Source organism: Neovison vison, chromosome 6 (assembly GCF_020171115.1).
Source record: "Neovison vison isolate M4711 chromosome 6, ASM_NN_V1, whole genome shotgun sequence".
NCBI classification, from domain to species: Eukaryota; Metazoa; Chordata; class Mammalia; order Carnivora; family Mustelidae; genus Neogale; species Neogale vison.
Genome location: NC_058096.1, coordinates 6708185 through 6727165, shown reverse-complemented (window position 1 = coordinate 6727165; position 18981 = coordinate 6708185). Strand labels below are relative to the sequence as shown.

Sequence of the window (18981 nt, the reverse complement as noted above, 5' to 3'; positions counted from 1 at the left end):
TTTACCTATTTATTTTAAAACTTCCTCATTTCCAGTGCATGTGGTCAACCAAGCTCATGCGATGCTCTGTTTCATGCACTTATTACTTAATCAACTGTCAAAAAATTAATTGTACATATTAGTCATGCAATACCCTACAAAAGAGACAGACATTGCAAGAAAATATGCCTGTCCTCAGCCTGCTTGAGATTCAACAATTTAAGTATTCTATTAAAAAAATACATGATTAAATTATTTTTGCTGGGATCTAAACACATTTTTGACATTGCGACATACCAAACTATTTCACTAGATGGAGTCATTCTCAACTCTTCTAGAGCGGATTATCTAGCGTTTGGATTTTATTTTCCTTCATTTCTTCCCCCTGGTGCATCTCCTTGGTTGTACCATGACAACACAGCTTATGCTCATGATGCCTTACATGCAATGACCTGTCCCACTTTAAAGTTTCTCCCTGCTTGGCTTCTCTTTGCACCTCTTTAGATGTTGGTGTCCTCGGAGTTTTGTCCATGTTCCTCACTCCATAGATCTCCCTGGACTTCCTGTCTACACTCGTGACTAGTTATAACACGCATACCATATTAGTTTCCAAGCATGGCCGTAACAGCATACCACAAGCTAAATGACTTAAAACAACAGAAATAGGTTGTCTGAGGCTTGTGGAGGTCAGCAATCTGAGAGCAAGCCTCAGCGGAGCCCTGATCCTTCCAGGGCTGTGGGTAGAATCCTTCCCTTGACTCCTCTCCCTTCTGGTGGTGGTCAGCCATCCTTGGTACTCCTTGGCCTACAACTGCACCAGTTCAGTCTCTGCCTCCATTATTAGAAGACCTTTTTCCTTTCTCTGTGTCTGTGTCCAAAGTTTCCCTTTTTATAAGGACACCACTCATTTTATTAGATGCATCCTCATGACCTCATCTTGACTTGATGCACTCTAAAAAAACTTTATTTCCAAATGAAGTCAAGTCCTCAAGCACTAGGAGTTAAGACTTCAATGTACCTTTTTGTGGGGCCACAATTCAACCCACACCATATGCATATGTCTACAGATCTCCCTCTTTGAGTCTAGGGATTTCTCCCAAATGCTTGACCGGAATGTGAAAAGAAAAGCTATAGTTTTTGAAGGTCTTACTATGTCCTTGGCATTGTTTATGCACTTCACATGTATTTTCTTATTTAATCTGTACAGTGTCATACAAGGTAAGCATTACCATCCTCCTTATTTTGGTGCAGCTGCAGGCCAAAGAACACCAAAATTAAATGACTTTCCAGATCCCAGAGCTAGAAGATGGCAGAGTTTGGGATCCAGGTGTGGTAACCCCTGATAAATGACTCTTTTTTTTTTTTTTTTAATTTGACAGAGAGAGATCACAAGTAGACAGAGAGGCAGGCAGAGAGAGAGAGAGAGAGAGGGAAGCAGGCTCCCTGCCGAGCAGAGAGCTCGATGCGGGACTCGATCCCAGGACCCTGAGATCATGACCCGAGCTGAAGGCAGCGGCTTAACCCACTGAGCCACCCAGGCGTCCCTGATAGATGACTCTTAACCCTAAGCTCTACATGGACCCCAGACTGCCTTGTGGGTGGGTGTCCCATGGGTAACTTAAACATGAAATAAACTGAACCAATTCATCGATCTAATTTTTTTCTATATTCATTAACATCCATCCAGCCACTCAAGCTAAATCTAAGCCATTTTCAATCACATCCCAAAATGTAAATTTACGTGCTGAGCAACACGATACTCTATTTTGAACATCTTTTCTAGTCTGTCTTTCTTTCTTCCTCTCATCTCCTTTGAAAAGCCCATTTCAAAATCTCTGAACAATTTAACAACCGCTTCCCATTATTCTGTGTCCTTCTATTTCTCCCTGGGTAATTTTGATAGGGTAGCACAGGAACAAGAACTCAGACGCTGGAGTCAGACAGAACTGGGCTCGAATCCTGGATTTCCTAAATTATAGGCTGGAACATCCTGAGCCATGATCTTGGCTTCTCTAGTTTTAGTTTCTTTATCCATAAAGTAAGAATAATAAATAATATCTACACCATAAGGTGCTTGTGGGATTTCAATGAGATAATACTTTTTCTATAAAGTGGATGGCCCAGTACCTGACAACAGTGTGCGCTCAACAGATGGAAACTCTACAATCTTTCTGTGTTTTTGGCTTCAGTCACACATAAAACCCCAGGGCACGTTCCTCAATCACTATTCAGCTTATCGCTTAGGAATGTAATTCATTTTGACTTTAGGATTTCAGCTTTAGCTGGTTTGTTGTCTGGTTGCTTGATTTGGTGCACAGAAGCAATTTAAACAGAAGCTTACAGAAGCACACTCCATGATGCAGACATAGTGGGAGAGGTGCTTGGGAGCGTTTAGTGGTGGAATGAAGTAAAATGAAGACATGTTGTCTTACCAACAAGTTCTGTAGGTAGACATGAGCTCATGCTCTGGTCTTACCTACCTGTGCAAGCACCCCTGGGAGAGGTGTGTCCCTTCCTTTGAGGGCTCCATGTTCTCATGTGTAAAAGAAGAGGTTTGTGATGGTTTACTATGTCAGCCTGACTGGGTCATAGGACGTCCAGACATTTAGTTAAACGTTATTTCTGTGTGTGTCTGTACGGGTGTTTCCAAAAGAAATCAGCATTTGAATTGGACAACTGAGTAGAGCAGTCTGCCCTGCCCTGTGTGGGCGGGTGACATCAACTAACCCCCCAGGGACCTGAATGGGGGAAAAAAAAAAGTGGAGAAAGAAGGGAAGGATTTTCTCCCTTTGCCTGGCTTCTGAGCTGGGACATCCATCTCCTGTGTTCAGGTCTCTGGCTTTCACGCTTTAAGACTCAGACTGAAATCTACACCATTGGCTGTCTTGGGTTCCCAGTTTGTAGACAGCAGACTGTGGGCTGTGGGACTTCTCAGCCTCCATAATCACATGGGCTAATTCCTCATAATATATAAATAAATGGGGAAAGAGAGATATAGAGATTGGTTCTGTTTCTCTGAAGAATGCTGACTAATACAGAATTGAACTAAGATCATCAAGAGTCTCGTACCTCCAACTCCTGTGACTCCATGATTCTTGCTAACTAAATCTGGATTACCATTAACTCAGTAAGTGCATGTTGACTGACCTCTGCACACAGGCCACAGCTTCCTGCTGCCTCGTCTGGTGATTAAGAATTCAAAAGACATAATCTCCAACTTGCAACCTAATAGAATAGATGGTTCATAAATAACTAACTCTAATAAAGATTCAAACATAATAGGTTTACCATCTGAGCTTGGGCAGTAAGTATATTCTTCTATCACTTGTTGTTCATCTGCTGTCAAAGCCCAGCTTGGAGATATTTAGGTAGAATCATGAGAAGGCCATATGAGCCTTGTGTCACTCCAAGAACTCAAAATCTTGACTTTACAGTAAGCCAAACCAGGAAAGACTCACATTGGGGATATGGCCTCTGTCTGCATAAAGCCGTTCTCTAATGTAATTCACCCTGTTTATAAAGGATATTCACAAGAAACACACTGGTGAAATGGAGCTCTATAATCATGGCAGAATGACGGTCATCTCTACAGCATCGGTGGACCCCAAGGTAAAGTCCAGGGATCCTACATGTAAGGTTCAGAATTGAGGAAAACATCACCTTCCCCGTGAAACTTCCTTGCAAAAACAAGGATTATGTCCCCACATGACTTTTTATTTTGGCTGCCAGGAAGCTAACAGCCATACTGGAAGCATGGCTACAATATCTTGGCCAAGCTTGTGGTCAAATGTGGCCAAAATGGCTGCATTCTTCTCTCATGTGATTTTGGTTTTCCATTAATATTTTTAATTTCTTCAGGACTGATTCCTAATTTCTTTTTGATCAGTAGTTTGGTTCGCATGTTTATCAGTAGTCTAGTTCACAAGGCATCTCAAATTCTCCATGGGACTAAATAGTATATGTGTATTTAAGTAAGAATGGAATGTATTCTAGAATATAATGTGAAATGAAATAAAGCATGGTAATAAAAGAATTGGTAAGATGTCTTATGAGAAGCAATTATGTTGCCAAAAAATCAAGGTTGGCTTCCTAGACAGGGGAGTTTGCCCTGAAGAAAGATTTTTGAGCAGAGAAAAGAGGGCTGAGGGCAGGGGGTGGGCAGGATGTGGCAGAGAGAAATGGCGGCAGGTGCAAAAGTATTTGGGAATCGTATCACAAATGGTACCAAGGAAGTATCTCTTGACCTGGCATGTTTATTGTCATCTACTGCATCCGATATTTTGAAACATTGTCTGAATCAGTCATTTGAGCTCTTAATCTCACACTCTTCGGTCAGGAGCTACTGACTTCATGTGGATGGGTCTAATCTATTTCTGACCAGCTCTGGGTAATTCCTCTGTGATGGGCCTAAGAGTAGCAAGTCTTCACTGAGTTGCTCATCAATTGTGAAGGGACCCAGTGAGGAGGGTCTGAAGAAGACGCAATACCAGGAATTCCAGCCATGGGTGTTGTGGGAGTAGGAATAGGGTGTCTTAAATCATATAAGAACTTTTATTGCTGGTGACTGAAACACAGTAACACTCAGTGAATGAATGAATGAATGAATGAGTGAATGAGTGAGTAAGTGAATGAATGAAGCAAACAAGCGAGTGTGGGAACTCTTTATCTCTGAGACTTCTGATTGCCAGGACCGCTCATGCTCAAGGTGGATATTTAGAAAATAAAAGTAGAAATGTTTGACTGAAGAATCATTCAATTACCTCTGAAACTAAAAATACACTATATGTTAATTAACTGAATTTAAATTTTTTAAAAAGAGGGAAAAAAAGTAGAAACATTTGAAAAGCCCAACACTTTTGCACCCATTTTAGGGAATAAAAACAGAGCAAAGAAAAAAAAATCTTTCAAAATGATGTAAGCTGCTAAAACCCGATGTCCTATTGCATTTTGGTCAGCATTTTGCAACTTTTACAAAAAGTGGTTGAAGACTATGCCTTCCTCTTTGTTAGCCCTGTTGGTTAGCACATCACCAAGAGCATTGTTAATACGGAAAAAGCTACAGGGACCGCCAGAGCTACAGCTGGTACCAGAGGGACAGCATCCCTGATGGCACATGCTTCATGAGATGTTGTGAAACCGAGGTGCTTCAGAATACCAGCCCCACAGTGCAGTGGAGACCATCTGTCTCTCAACAGTGATCTCTGTTCACAGATTGATGTGAGGCAGATGTCGGAACACCCGGAAGTCAGATGCTTACAACGTGCCCAAGTCGTCTTGGCTGTTGATAGGAATGCAGCCCAGTGCCTACGGGCCTCATACTTTGCTTAGTCCAGACTGTCAGAATGGAGCCTGGGGAGCCATTCTCACACTGCCTTCTATGCCTTTAACTGTCCTGGATTTTCCTGTGGATGCCTTGATGCATGGTCTCTGCATATTTTATTTTATTTTATTTTATCTTATTCTATTCTATTCTATTGATTTTATTTTATTTTTCTTTTTTATTTGAGTATATTTGTCACATCATGTTACATTAGTGTGCTACCAATGATAGGTCTCAAAAATACATCCTCAAGGAGAAGTTTTAGGAAGACAAAATTCCTTCCCACCAAATGGGTGACTCTTCATTTTTGAAATTATTTGGGACATCAATGTGAAATTGTTGGTTAGTTCCTATCTTCCTGGCCACTCCCACTTCTAAAAGTAACCCTGCTTGCATTGGTAAAAACGGATAAGGTATATTCATGTAAAATTTATTTGGTGCCTTCTATTTAGAATAGAGCATCTCAAGCCATAGTATGCATGGAATCACCTGGAAAGTGTGTCAGCGATGTGGGATCCTTGACCCTCCCCACATCCAGATTAAGATTGGATTGGAAGTGTGCCCTTTCAAATCACAAGTCTCCCCTGATGCAAGTGGTTCTGATCATATATGGAGAAACATTTTTCAGTCGACAACCAAGTCCAGTTGAGCCAACCAACAAAATGCCATTTCACCAGGCCACACGTCTTGTAAAACTGATTCCACTTAATGACATTCTGATCTACAACCATGTCAGGAAAATCTCAATCCCATGAGATGTAGACTTAGACATACAGATGTATACCAAATAGATAGGTAAATAAAAAAGTACAAATGTGATTTGTTGGCCAACCAGTGAACTTTGAGAGGGGGAGGCATAATCTACAATTTTTCCAGGACAATAGGCATAAGCCAGGGCTTTCTGGAAAGTCCACTGTTCTCACTGATTGAATGTTTTTCTCATGACTTCCCTGCTCCTCTTCTACAACAAACCGAAGAATACATTTTCCTCCAGACTCAGAAGGCATAAATGGGCCATCTTTCCCATATTATTTTCCTTTTGATCCTATGAATGCTTAATCATGTACTGAATGAGGCATCCCCTTCTCACTGCCTGCTGAAGCCCTGGAGCCAAATGACACCCACCTTTTGCAACTGTGCAAGATTTAAAGGTCTGCATTTTAAAAGCAGATGCTTAGACATAAATAATTTTTTCAGCTCTCTTTATGATTAGCACTTCTGAGTGTCCATTGATGTGTTTAACTAGTAGGAACTCTATGGGCCAGGTAGAACCAGGTTTGGAGAATTCCATCTGTGTGTGCAGAGTACTCTCTGGCCAAGATGTGCCTGCAGGAGGTAGCTGGGTCCTGGGTCTTGGAGCTAGGGCTAAAGGTACAGATCCAGCAGCTGACAGAGCTGCCCCCAGGGCTTGCAATCTCATGGCCCCATTGGGGAATTATGTGAATTGTGCACATAATAGCTGTGTGTGTGTGTGTGTGTGTGTGTGTGTGTGTGGCAGGTGGGTGGATGGGTGTGGGTGGATGGGTGGGTGTGTGGTGTGTGTTCATCTGTGTGCCTCTGAGCACACACACGTAAGCTTGGCCAATAACTGAAAGAGTCACAACTTGCAAAACCAGCCACAGCCAACTCTCTTACAAACACTATTAACTGACTAACTGCCTGCATGGGCGTGAAGCAACCAAAGGAGGGAACAGCTGAAAGAGAACTTTCTTCAGGGGATGAAACCAGCCTTTACACAAAACCTTAAGTGTGAGCCAATCTGCATGACCACCGTTCCACCCACCCAACTGATGTTTAATGAGCACCTACTGTACAATATCAGGAATGGCGGAAGCTCTGACTTGATTAAACTGAGATATAAATATCTCTCCTGTTTTCTCAACATTTTACTTAAGGTAGAAAGCCTCAAGTCTGTCCCTGTTGGAAATGATACTGATGACTTCAAAGCACATTGACCACAGGAGAGAAATATGACCTCAGGAGTAAACAGGGTGAGGGTCACCACGCATTACCTCCAGGGTCTGTGATTCTATGAGGAACAAAGACAAGACTCTCCTCAGACTGGTTCTCCTGTCTTAAAGAATGAAAAACATTGTTTTGTCTGAACTGCAGAAATGACACTCTTAAGAAACAAGGCTAAGGGAGAGACAGGTATGGGTGGGCACCCTTTGGGTTCCTACCTCAACCTGCTCGTATCCATACAGCATCTGAGGTAACAGCATCCCTCTCCTCCATTCCTCCCCAGGAACACCCATGCTCCCTCAGCCTTTTTTCAGGAACCACACAGCCAGGGCGCGTGCCTCGGACACTTGCTCCATATTTTTCCCCATCAGTAGGAAGTACCTTCTGTTCTATGACCCAGAAGCAAGTCACAGGTTTCTGGTAAGTAGCTCAGCTGTGGTGACAAACCAAATACAGGGCTTCCACATGAAAATCAACTGCCTTTCAGTCAACATCAAAACCTGTTTTGTCCCTGTCATCAGGTGCACATGAGCCTTCACCTTTGCTGTCCTCAGTAAAAGTCTCACAAAATGCCTCGAGAGAGAACCCCAAGAGCAATGCCCTTCATATCAACCACACCAAATCACCTCCATGCAGTTTACTGAAGACCACCACCTACCCCCACCCTGCCAGTGACAATCCTGCAATAACACTCAGGCCATGAGCCCAAGCCGGATGTTCAGCCACATTCTCCGTGCACTGTGATCTATGTGGAAGGTGACAGAAGTCCATGAATGTGATTGAGCACAGACTAAGGGGCAGCGGGATGGGAATCACACCATGGAGGGGATTGGAGCCCGCTCACCATCACACTTTGCACAGATGAATTTGGGTGACCCCTGGAGCAAGGCTTAGTCAAGTTTGCGCAAACCTCACACACACACACACACACACACACACACACAGGTATCCTTTCATCCAATCCCCCCTCAGTTAATGCTCTTTGAGTACCTCCTGCATGTCAGGCCCTATGCTTGGCCAAGAACGTTGGGCCTTTGTGGGGCTGAGGTTGTATAGAGGGAGGAAGCAAACGGTCACAAGGATGTGCAGTATAATGACAGATGAGAGGGAACACTGTAAAGACAAACAAGGTAGGTGGGGGCTGAGGTTCATGGGTGGATTCATGAATGGCTCTAGGTGGGCGGGATGGGGGAGGGTGCTCAGGAAAGTCCTCTCTGAGGAGACATTTGCACCAAGCCCTGATGAAGGATGGAACTACCCTGAATCAGGGGTTTCAGGCTGAAGGGACAGTATGTTCAGGCCCCTGAGGCAGAGCCAGAAGGTGACCAGATGGCTGGCCACAAGGAGTGACAGAGGGGAGCCCACAGGGGCTGTATCAGGAATCAGGACTGAATCCAGCCCCTCCAGGAAGAGAACAAAGTCACCAGGAAGGCCTTTCTGAACTCTAACTGTATCTCTTATTAATGGTAGGCCCTGGGAAAAGTTAGTTGACCTCTGGGAACTCCATTTTCTTTATCAGGGAAATCATGATAGGGATTCTTATTTCCCAAGATTTCCTGAGATGGTGTCTCTAAACTGCTTACCAAAATCCTGACATCAACTAAGGACTCACGAAGTTGTCACTGTGGTCCTGGTATTTTGGGGTTTATGTGGCATATTTTCTCTGAGGAGCTATATGTAAGCCATTTCTCCTATTTCTCTTCAGTTTTTGCTCAACAAGTAAGTTCCCGGCATTCTCCTCAAATTCAGAGCTATTGCTTTGGTTGGAGTTTAGAATTACCTCTGCGGCAAAGAATTACTCCGGTTCTCGGAATCTGCATTGTAGTCCAGGGATAGCTGGAATTTTGACTTTGCGAACAAGCAATACACTGCTCCCAGCTTTTTATTTTGCCAGATAAGGTTTTCTTTTCAAAAGTTTACCATCTAGTAAGACTAACACTTCATTAAAAAAAAAATACCTAACACCAAATAATCTCAGAGAAAGGGCATTTCCCGCCTTTTGCCATGCTGCATTCATCCGGGGAGTTCCTGAAGGGGAACACGATAAATACTTCCATTATTGCTGCCACCAAAAAGCCTGCCTCCCAGGCTTCTTGTGATACGCAGAGAGAAGCAAGGAAGGACAAGGTGGGGAGGCTGATGAAGGAGGAGGACAGAGCTGTCAGAGGCACATATGGTGTCTGCTCCAGACTGAATGACCGTGTCCCCCCCCCCACCAAGAACTCTTTTCTTCAAGCCCTGACACCCAATGTAATGGTATTTGGAAGTGAGGCCTTTGGGAGGCAAGGAGGGTCCCCCTGAGGTCATGAAGATGAGGGCCCCTATGATGGGATTAGTGTCCTTACAAGAAGCAAAAGAGACCAGAGGACTCTCCCTCTCTGTCTCTGCCTCTGAGGATATACCATGAAGGTGGCCGTCCACAGCCCAAGGAGAGAGCTCTCCTCAGGCCCCAACCCTGCCAGCACGTTGGTCTTGACTTCCCGCCTCCAGACCTGTGAGAAATAAATTAATTAGTTCCTGTTGGATAAGCCCCCCGCAGGCTGCGTTGTTTTGTTCTGGCAGCTGGAGCTGTGTTAATATGGTGCCCGTGCTTGGTGGAAAGACGGGGCGGGCACAGGGGAAGTAGAGCTAACACCTGGCTTCTGTTTCTTAAACCAGCTCCTTCTGAAACTGTCATGTCAAAACTCCCTTGGTGACAGCTGTTTGGAAACACTTGCAGGGAAGAGCGAACTGCCATTGCCCTCTCTCTGTGACTTGAAACAGGCTGGGTACACAGATGCTCGGAGGCGACCCCAGCTTGGAAGATGCTCTGCCAGGCTTATCCTAGAATGACATCCCTCTTGCAAACCTCAGAACGAAATCCTTGTGTCCAATTTCAAATCCCTACAGCCAATCTTGGGAGCTTTGAAGGCTTGCTGTGTCCCCAGCTGAGGTGCGGGCAGGCAAAGCAGAAAAGGAAGCAGGCCTGGTGCCCTGGGAGGAGCTGGGAGATAGGACTCAGCAGCCCTGAGGCTGAGATGGGTGCGAAGCCAGCTCTGAGCATGCAGAAGGGGGTCAGGATGGCAACCGGGAACTGTTCACAGAGCTGCTGTTACTAAGGCAGTCACAGTCATCTGAATAAAGACAAACCTGCCTTTTTTTTTTTTCTAGAAATAAATCTAGTTAGTGAGATTTGAAGGCTATAAGATATGATGAAATATTTAATAGGGAAACCCCAAATAGAAAATCCAGCTTAACCAGAAAACAGGAAAATACATCGATGCTGATTAGAAGGTGAACCCACAGATCGTCAACTCAAGATCACTGTATCTGAGGGGCTTTGACAATCGGGTTACATCTTCTAAGGTGGATTTCTGGCAATTGCCTCTCAGGTTCTACCCAACAGAGGACTTTCATGCTTTTGGGAATCTCCAAATTGTCGTTGGATATTGGATTTCCCTCCCAGTGTCTAAGGCCTTGAGGTTGTGGGCTCCACTCCAAGGAGCTTTTCTTCAACTTTACCACACCTCACTAGCTGGAGCTCTGCAGCCAACTGGTGGAATCATGAAACTATGGGCCTGGCATGGGCCTGACCTTCAAATTTGAGAAGACCAAAACCACTGGAGGCAAAAGAGCACTCTTGGGTGGGATGGGGCTGGGGTGGGATGGAGAAGTTCATTTGAGAGCCAAAGATGTGGACAGAAAGGTCAGCCTGAGGGGCAGTGCCCTGGGAAGAGTTCATTCAGCATCTTCAGAACTCCGAAAAATCAAGGTTTCTTCCCAGCTTCGCTTGCACATGTGCCTGGTCCTGATGGAGGGAGTTTAGGGCTGAAGTGGAGGAAGGAGCAGGTAAGTCTATGGGAGAAAATCGTGGTCAGGGTCAGAGGATGAGGGCCTTCCCACAGGCCTGGAAATACATGGTCCTGCTTCATGGCATCCCCACAGCTGTGCTAACATGAAGGAAATTTAAAAACAAAAACAGTCTGAGTTCCCATGGTGTGGATTCTCTATATTTCCACTGTGGCCTACACATGCATTATTTCCTGCTGATGCTACTTTTCCTGGCTTCAAACACTTATCTCTAGAAGTGCCATCCTAATATCACAACTGGAATGTCTTCACTTGAGACTTCGTTTCCTGTCCCTTTGGAAAATTCCATCCGTTGAGTGGAGGGTGCGTGTTTCGCTCTATTTGCCTCAAGGAGAGGAGTTACTAGGGACTAGAGGACAGAGTCTAAAAGATTCGGTTCTTTCAGGAAAACGCTTTAGATGCTGCTCAGCAGATGAACATGACTCCAGCTACAACGGAAAAGTCTAGGTGAGCACTGTAGATTCCTTCCTCTGCTCATCCGTTCAGACCACTTTGAGTGCCTGCTGTATACCAGGCACCATAAATCCTCTGTTCTCCAGCAAGACAGGTTAGCCTTCCCATTCAGCTTTCATTATTTAAAAAAAAAAAAAGGCCACATTCCCCCCCTCTCCAGACCCAATTTTCAAAAGCTTCTCCTTCAGAACATCGTACTCTGTTTTAGCTTCGGAGGAAGATAGAACGGAACTGTGTTCTTGATCATGTCAAGTAGTTTTTGTAAAAACTCTAAGGGAACTCCAGTCCCAGAGAAGGGAGAGTGTCACCCCACAGGCTTCCGACATGCTAGTCCCAAGCAGGTAATCAAGGCCCAGGGGCCCCGGTGTGATGTTCTCGCTTCTCAGCTATGTCCCCTTGTTTATTCTCTTGGGAATTTTAACAGCCCAGTGAGGAGCAAAATCTCAGGTGGGACCTGTCCTGAGAGCCAAACCATTATCGTTCCTTCCACAGCCTGAGACAGCAAGAGTGGGCACCATCTCTATTTTTTGGAGGTATAAACCAAGTACACAAAAGAGAAGGGGCTTGTTCAGACCCCAGAGCCAGGAGGGGTAAGAACTAAGACTTGAAGCTGGATAGCCTCACCTGTCCATGCTTCTAGCCCCTGCACAGAGCCCCTCCACCAAGGAAAGGGAAGATGCTGTCCTTCCAAGGTAAAATAGGGCTTAATTTCAGAAAGGTATCGAGACTTCCCTGCCCACGTGTTACTCTGGCTTAAGGCATGCATTGTCCCACATGCACGATTGCTTTTTTTTTTTTGAAGATGTTATTTGACAGAGAGTTGCACAAACAGAGGGAGCATCAGAGAGAGAGAGGGAGAAGCAGACTCCCCACTGAACAGGGAGCCCGAAGCGGGACTCCATCCCGGGACCCTGAGATCATGACCCAAGCCGAATGCAGATGCTTCACCGATTAAGCCCCCCAGGCACCCACACCATTTCTAACCCAGGACATTGTTGTAGCCCCCATTCATTACCCGGGTGTGGGACACACCAGGACATGTCTAAAAAAAAAAACCTAAGCAAAAGGTAGAGACAATTCCTGGAGTAGAAAAAAAATTTTTTTTTTATTTTCCTGAGGCATCTATTTAGACACCAATTTATTTAAGAAACACACACACACACACACACACACACACAAAACTTAACATGATTCAGAAAACAAGTGTCTATTTAAAAGTCTCCCAATAAAAAGATGTTCAGTTCGTGGCCCAGGTGTGATGAGGAAAGCCCCAGGCTGTGGAAATCCGCCTCCTGGCTTACGCCCTGCAGCTGCACAGACGCTGGGCATTCTGAGGTTTGCAAGTCAGCAGGGAGAAGCTTCCCAGGAACAGTCTGGTTGGTATTCCACCAGCAGCAAGCCCTGCCTGGGAGAGAGGGTCATGTGGTCTGTACTCCACCGTGATAAGGATTTGGGCCTTCAATGCAGTGTTTTTGAAATGCACATAGCAAAGTGCATCCCTTTTAATATTGTATTCTTAGTACTGGCATATGTTTTCCAGCAGTTTCTGAGAAAGTTTCTAAAGTAATTCATTAGATGCTTGTTAAATGGGCAATTAATTTGGTGAATGCGAAATGTTTCTTATTTTGGGGGGGATGAATTTTTTTTTTTGCAAATAAGTATCACTCAGGTTATCTCTCTCAATGACTCTTTCTTTTGGGGGCATACAGAAATTATTATGCAAAGCAAAATTATAATGAGAGATCACCCCACACCTGTCAGGATGGCTAGCACAAAAACCAAAAAATAATAAATGTTGGCTAGGATGTAGAGAAACTGGAGCCCTTGCACGCTGTTGGTGCGGCTGCAAAATGGCATGGCTGCAATGGGACAGAGAGTGGAGGTTCCTTGAAAGTCTTTAGAAAAGATAACCATATGACCCAGCGATCTCATTTACACGTATTTATCTGAAAGAATGGAAATCCAAATCTCAAAGAGATACTTGCACTCCTACGTTCATTACAGCACTATTCACAATGGTCAAGGTGCAGAAACAATGTAACTGTCCACCGTGGGTGAATGGACAAAGAAAATGTGATGTATACAACAGTGGAATGCAAGTCTTCTCTAAAAGACGGAAATCCTGCAATTTCTGAGGGTGCACGAAGCTTGAGGATATTATGCTGAGTGACATAAGCCAGTCACAAAGGACAAATACTTCAGACAAATACTCCACTTCACAGGAGGTGTCTAATATGGTTAAATCCAGGGGATTAATTGATGTGGTTTCCATTATTCCACAGAAGCAGAGGTTTCTCTCATGGCTTCTCCTGAAGAGAACTGGGTGATATAGCAAGCAATAGCCTTCCCAAGATCTGACCACAGATCCAGAGCATTCCACACAGCAGCAGGGGGGGGGCTGGTAACAAAACAGAGTACTCCAAGCACACAGATCTCTGCTGCTTTGGTTACAGAAATCAAGAGACTACACATGTTCAGCTAGTCCTCCAAACTTGCCATTTCTTGACACTCTGCAAAGAATTGGCCAACCCAGGAGATCAGGGAAGGGATATCAAGAATAATGAAAATAATGGAAAGAGAGAGATCTTGAGAGAGGGAAGGCTATAGATGCCAGTTTCCACAATCTTCTATTTCTGTGTTTTAAACTCATATTGACCTCCGAGAATGCTAAAGGCACTGCAGACAAATATTTATAGACCATACTTGATTTGAACCTAGGCTGTTGGGGTCCTGAATCCAAGTACTTTGCCACCATACTCTAGGACCTCACATAGTAAGGCCCTATGTGATCTGTAAGTTATGTCTCCTGGATGGGAGACATAACTGAACAGACCCTCAGAAAACTCCGTTTCGTTACTGTTGAGTATTTTCAGAAGGATATCCTGGGAGTGGCCCCGAAGGCAGTTATGGGGAGATTCACAGATGTGAGCTGTTCAGGAGCGGCCACATGCAAACAAAGGCAAGGTCTCCAGGGAGAAGCCAAAGATGGTGTGTTGATGTGGACGTATGTATGAATTTTGATTAGTCTAGTTTTTTAAAAAATGTTGATTATCTCAATTTCCAGTTGAATATCAAGTGCTCCCCCTACAAGACTTCCTTGAGGTCTCTGCAGAGACGATGGGCTTACACTGGTGAGCATGGCAGGAAATCCAATGAGAGGTCGCCATGCTGAGAGGCACAGCAGGAAGGAATCTGATCCAGAATGTGGCCCCAAGAACTGAGAAACAACCAGCACAGAAGCTGGCTCATCGGGAAAAGAGTGGGTCTAAGGTTTTAAGGTCAAATGGAACGCAGCCAGAGACAAAAGCTTCATTTAGCTGTTGCTATACATAATGCCTTATTTTTAAAAAGGGTAATGCACCTGTGAAAATGTACTGGGAAATTAAAGTCGGGCCTTTGTTTTTGAAAAACAAAATAAATGTGGCATCTGACATTGGTTTTCTCCCATCAGAGACTACTTACAGCAGGGGAGATTCCATCATGGAAAGAGCCCACAATGAATGGCACAGATGTGGGCATTAGCTTGGCCAGAATGGAGCCTCAGCCCTGCGCTGTCATTTGTGCTGTGTGAATGGACCTCATTTATCCAAGAATGTCACCAAACACAGCCCTAGGCGACAACCCTGAGCTCACTAGCCCCATTAACTCTGTGATTCTCCCTTACTTCACAACACTTAGCCTCCACTCACTGTTAATTGGGGCCTTAGAAAAAGTCCAAGGCAAGTCAAAATCAAATCTGGAACATCAGTATACTTCTAGAAGTGGATAGAGACAAACCCACAATCTACCTATTTTATCTATTCTATAAAATAGAATCTATCTATTTTTTTCAAGACCCATCCTTCTTCTTATCCCTGAATTCCTTTTGCCCTTAGGAGACGACTGTCACTGCCTTGTTCTCCACCACGGGCTTTACTTCCAGATTGATCTTCCCCAAATACAAATCCTCACTGGCTATGTGCAGCCTAAGCCCTTTGTTGGGCCATAGCTCCTTTGGATAAACCCACACTCCCTAGATTCTCCCCAGCCATGGGTCTTCTCGATTCATTCACTCCTTTAACCAGTATTTATGGTGCAAGTCTGCAGGCCTTGCCCCAGGTGCTAGGGATACCCCGGCATCCCTGTTCTCCTGGTGTCTGCATTTGAGTGAAGGAAGCCCCTCTCCCTGAGTTGACCTACGTTTGCCCTTGAAGATCACATTCTCCATCCTCCCAGCTGTTATGTGGATAAGCAAGCTGACCTTACTCTCAGGCAGTCTTCAGTTCATCACCTTTTACTAGAATGTCACCATCTCCCGAATGTTCTTTTTAGTTTATTGGGTGATGAAGCTTCTTAAGAGAAATATGAAGGTTTTCTCTGGCGGCTCTGCCCTAAAACTGACCCAAAGAGGCCAGTTCCGAGAGAGGGCCCTCCGTGGGAGGCTGGCCCGGGCACGCATTCCCTGCCTGTCTCAAACCAAAAACCACCTTCTCAGGTGGTTTTCTTCCTAAGAACCCTAAAAGCACATACTTAGACCTAATCGACCGAACAAACTCCTAATCGAGTTTCATAGCGTGAATTGAGGTAAGTCACCACAAAAGGTATTTTCAGGACCCCAGACAAGGAGGGGATTGTCTGGAGAGTGCCGGGGTAATTTGTGGGTCTGTTTTATTTCTGAATCAGAAGCAGTGGAAAAGCTGCTTCAGACCCCATGGCCTGAGCAGCGGGTGGGGCTCAGCAGTGATTCATGGAGGGCTCCCTGCTCAGACTGAAACTGTAGATGTTTGTCTTCGCAGCTGTGTGTTATTTTTACCCTTACTAAATACGCTCTCTTACACCTGGAATCCCAGTCTCTTCCCTCCAGTCCGGTCCCCTTCCCCTTCTCCAGAGCAGCTGAAGACTCGGTTAATTAAAAGTCACCACCAACACACCAACAGTTAGTTCTTTGTCCCTGAAAGGGGTCTGAAGTTTCCCTGAGTTTCCTTATTGAAGTTTTTAATTTCTTTTTACAGCTGAAAATGGGTATTGGCGAGATCTTCAAATATGGGGAGAATTGCATCCTTTTGGGATTCATCATTTGGAAATAAAATATTCTATAGAGTAAGATCTCTAGTTGCATGCTCAGGATGAAATGTGGCATATTTTCTACCTTGGGAGTTGTCTTTTTTTTTTTTTTTTCTTCTTCACTTAAAACACTTTCATTTCTCAGAGAGGAAAGATTTAACCCCAATAGCCACCAAGGTGCTTCAGTTTTTTTATTTTCATAACAGGCTATGTAAATTCTGGTTGACCAAAATGATTTCATGTTCAAGATTGAAAATGCCAGAGTGGGCCCCATGTCTCTCTGCCAATACCCACAGTGAGCCCATGGGATTCCCATGTGTCATAATGGGGAGCCGGACTCTCAGGCTCTCTTGCTTTCCAAAATGGCACCCATCCACTTGACATCCCAAGAGATGGCAAAGACAGTGACGAGTGGCTGCAGAGGAAAGGGGTTGAGGAGAGGTCTGCCCCAGATAGAGAAGCAGGGGCAGAGTCTTTGTCTCCCTCCTGACTCTTCTCTGAGTAAGGCTCTCAGTCTGTGTCTCATTTTTGCAGCCCAATGAACCGACATCTGTAAAGATTCAAGGTCTGTTATGAGTAGGACAAGCTATTACTAACTGACCTCACTATCACCGTTCGGAAAATTCACTAGCTTGCAAGTCTCCAGCACTGTGCCACCCACACCTTGGAAGATGGCCGAGCTTAATTAGGAAGCATCTTGTATGCCAGTCTGATTCAGAATGCTGAGGCAGAAAGGAGCAAATGCGATTGTCGCTGTGGATTTCACTGTCCTGACATGATACATGAAGCCTTATAGAAATTGTAGGAAAATACACATTAAGTCAAATCTCCAGAGTCAAAGTAGAAAGGCACGGAGAGAGAAGAGTCCAAGAAAACCATGTTCAAGTATAAAATATTGAGTGTTGCACATAAAATGAGGGAAGGTGGCATCAAAAGATCTTCAGCCGATAGTCCCTTCTGTAGGGAGCTGCTGGGCACAGCTCAACACAGACGACACGCAGGGCCCGGAACCATCCCCATCCTAACCCTGAGAACTTTTTTATTCTTAATGTCACCCCAGCGTGTATTTACTGAGAGCCACCGATAGGCTTGGACGGCAAGTCCCTTCATCGTGCTGACAGTTTTTAACAAGCAGTTTTATTTGGAGACATCTGACAAAGGTAACGTGAAGGCGAGGGCAGGTACACTGACCGGCTGTGACAGATTCAAATGAGGGGCAAGTAAATGGTTTTTAAATGTGTACTATCCGTAAGAAGTCAAAATGGTCAGGGTTTGGATGTCATGCCTCTGAGACAAGTGAAAGCAGGGTGAGCTCGTCTGTCCCGTGGAGGAAGCTGTGCTCTGCAGCTGAAGGAAGCAGCCAGAGGCAGGGGAGAGGAGCCAGGCCTGGTGTCCAAGGCCTGTGACAGGTGGACATGAGCAAGTTATGAAAACGTTTGGAAACTCAATGGTTTTCATTGGGGAAAAAGGGTAGAATCATAATGCCATTTCATAGATTTAGTGAAGAAATTGGAAGACGTACTGTGTATTAAAATCTATGAATAAATCACGGTGCGATGTGGAGATATTGATGAATGCTGCTGTCTTGGACACTTTCCTTCCTGCCCAGGAGGACTGGGCCACACCCTGACACCTGCTACGGCTGGGCCTTAAACATCCCTCGGTTCTGGACTTGTCACTCGATCCCACAGGAGCTTCCTCACCTTTGATGGATCATGAGCTTCTCTCTCTCTTTTTTTGTTTAAAGATTTTATTTATTTATTGGACAGACAGAGATCACAAGTGGGCAGAGAGGCAGGCCGAGGGGGAGGGGAAGCAGGCTCCCCGCTAAGCAGGGAGCCCAATGTGGGGCTCGATCCCAGGACCCTGAGACCATGACCTGAGCCGAAGGCAGAGGCTTTAACCCACTGAGCCACCCAGGCTCCCCCACGAGCTTCTCGTCACCTGTCTTCATAGCAGCTAACACAGTGCACGATGCAAACACCAGTTAAATGTTAATGTTTGGCAGGTTTTCTCAGTTTTGACGCTATTGACATGCGGGGCCAGACCATTCTTTTAGAGGTGGAAGAAGAGGGATCCTCTCTGGTATGCTGTGCGATGCTGAGCAGCGTCTCTGGCCTCCAGCCATGATTCCCAGGAACACCCTCCGGTCGTGGCAATCAGTAATGTCTGCAGACACTGCCAAATGTCTCCTGAGGCGCAGTCACTGTGGTCGGCAACTGCCAGTTTCATGAATTAAGATCCACTGAACTCAGGCAAGGAGGCAAGAGCCCCTCCCTTTTGGCCTGGTGTTTACGGGCACTCAGTGCATGGCCCCAACACATAGACGGCTACTTAGAGGGGCCCAGGCTCTAACTCAGGAGGATTCACAGTGT

At 45.1% G+C, this 18981-nt stretch overlaps 1 protein-coding gene across 1 annotated transcript in view; it reads right to left on the bottom strand.

The window, feature by feature from the left end:
- Positions 1 to 18981, bottom strand: part of ERG (ETS transcription factor ERG) — a 103289-nt gene that overhangs the window by 30870 nt on the left and 53438 nt on the right. The window contains exon 3 of the mRNA XM_044253102.1: positions 9227 to 9289. Within this exon, the coding sequence (XP_044109037.1) occupies positions 9227 to 9289 (63 nt within the window). The remainder of the gene's footprint in view (positions 1 to 9226; positions 9290 to 18981) is intronic.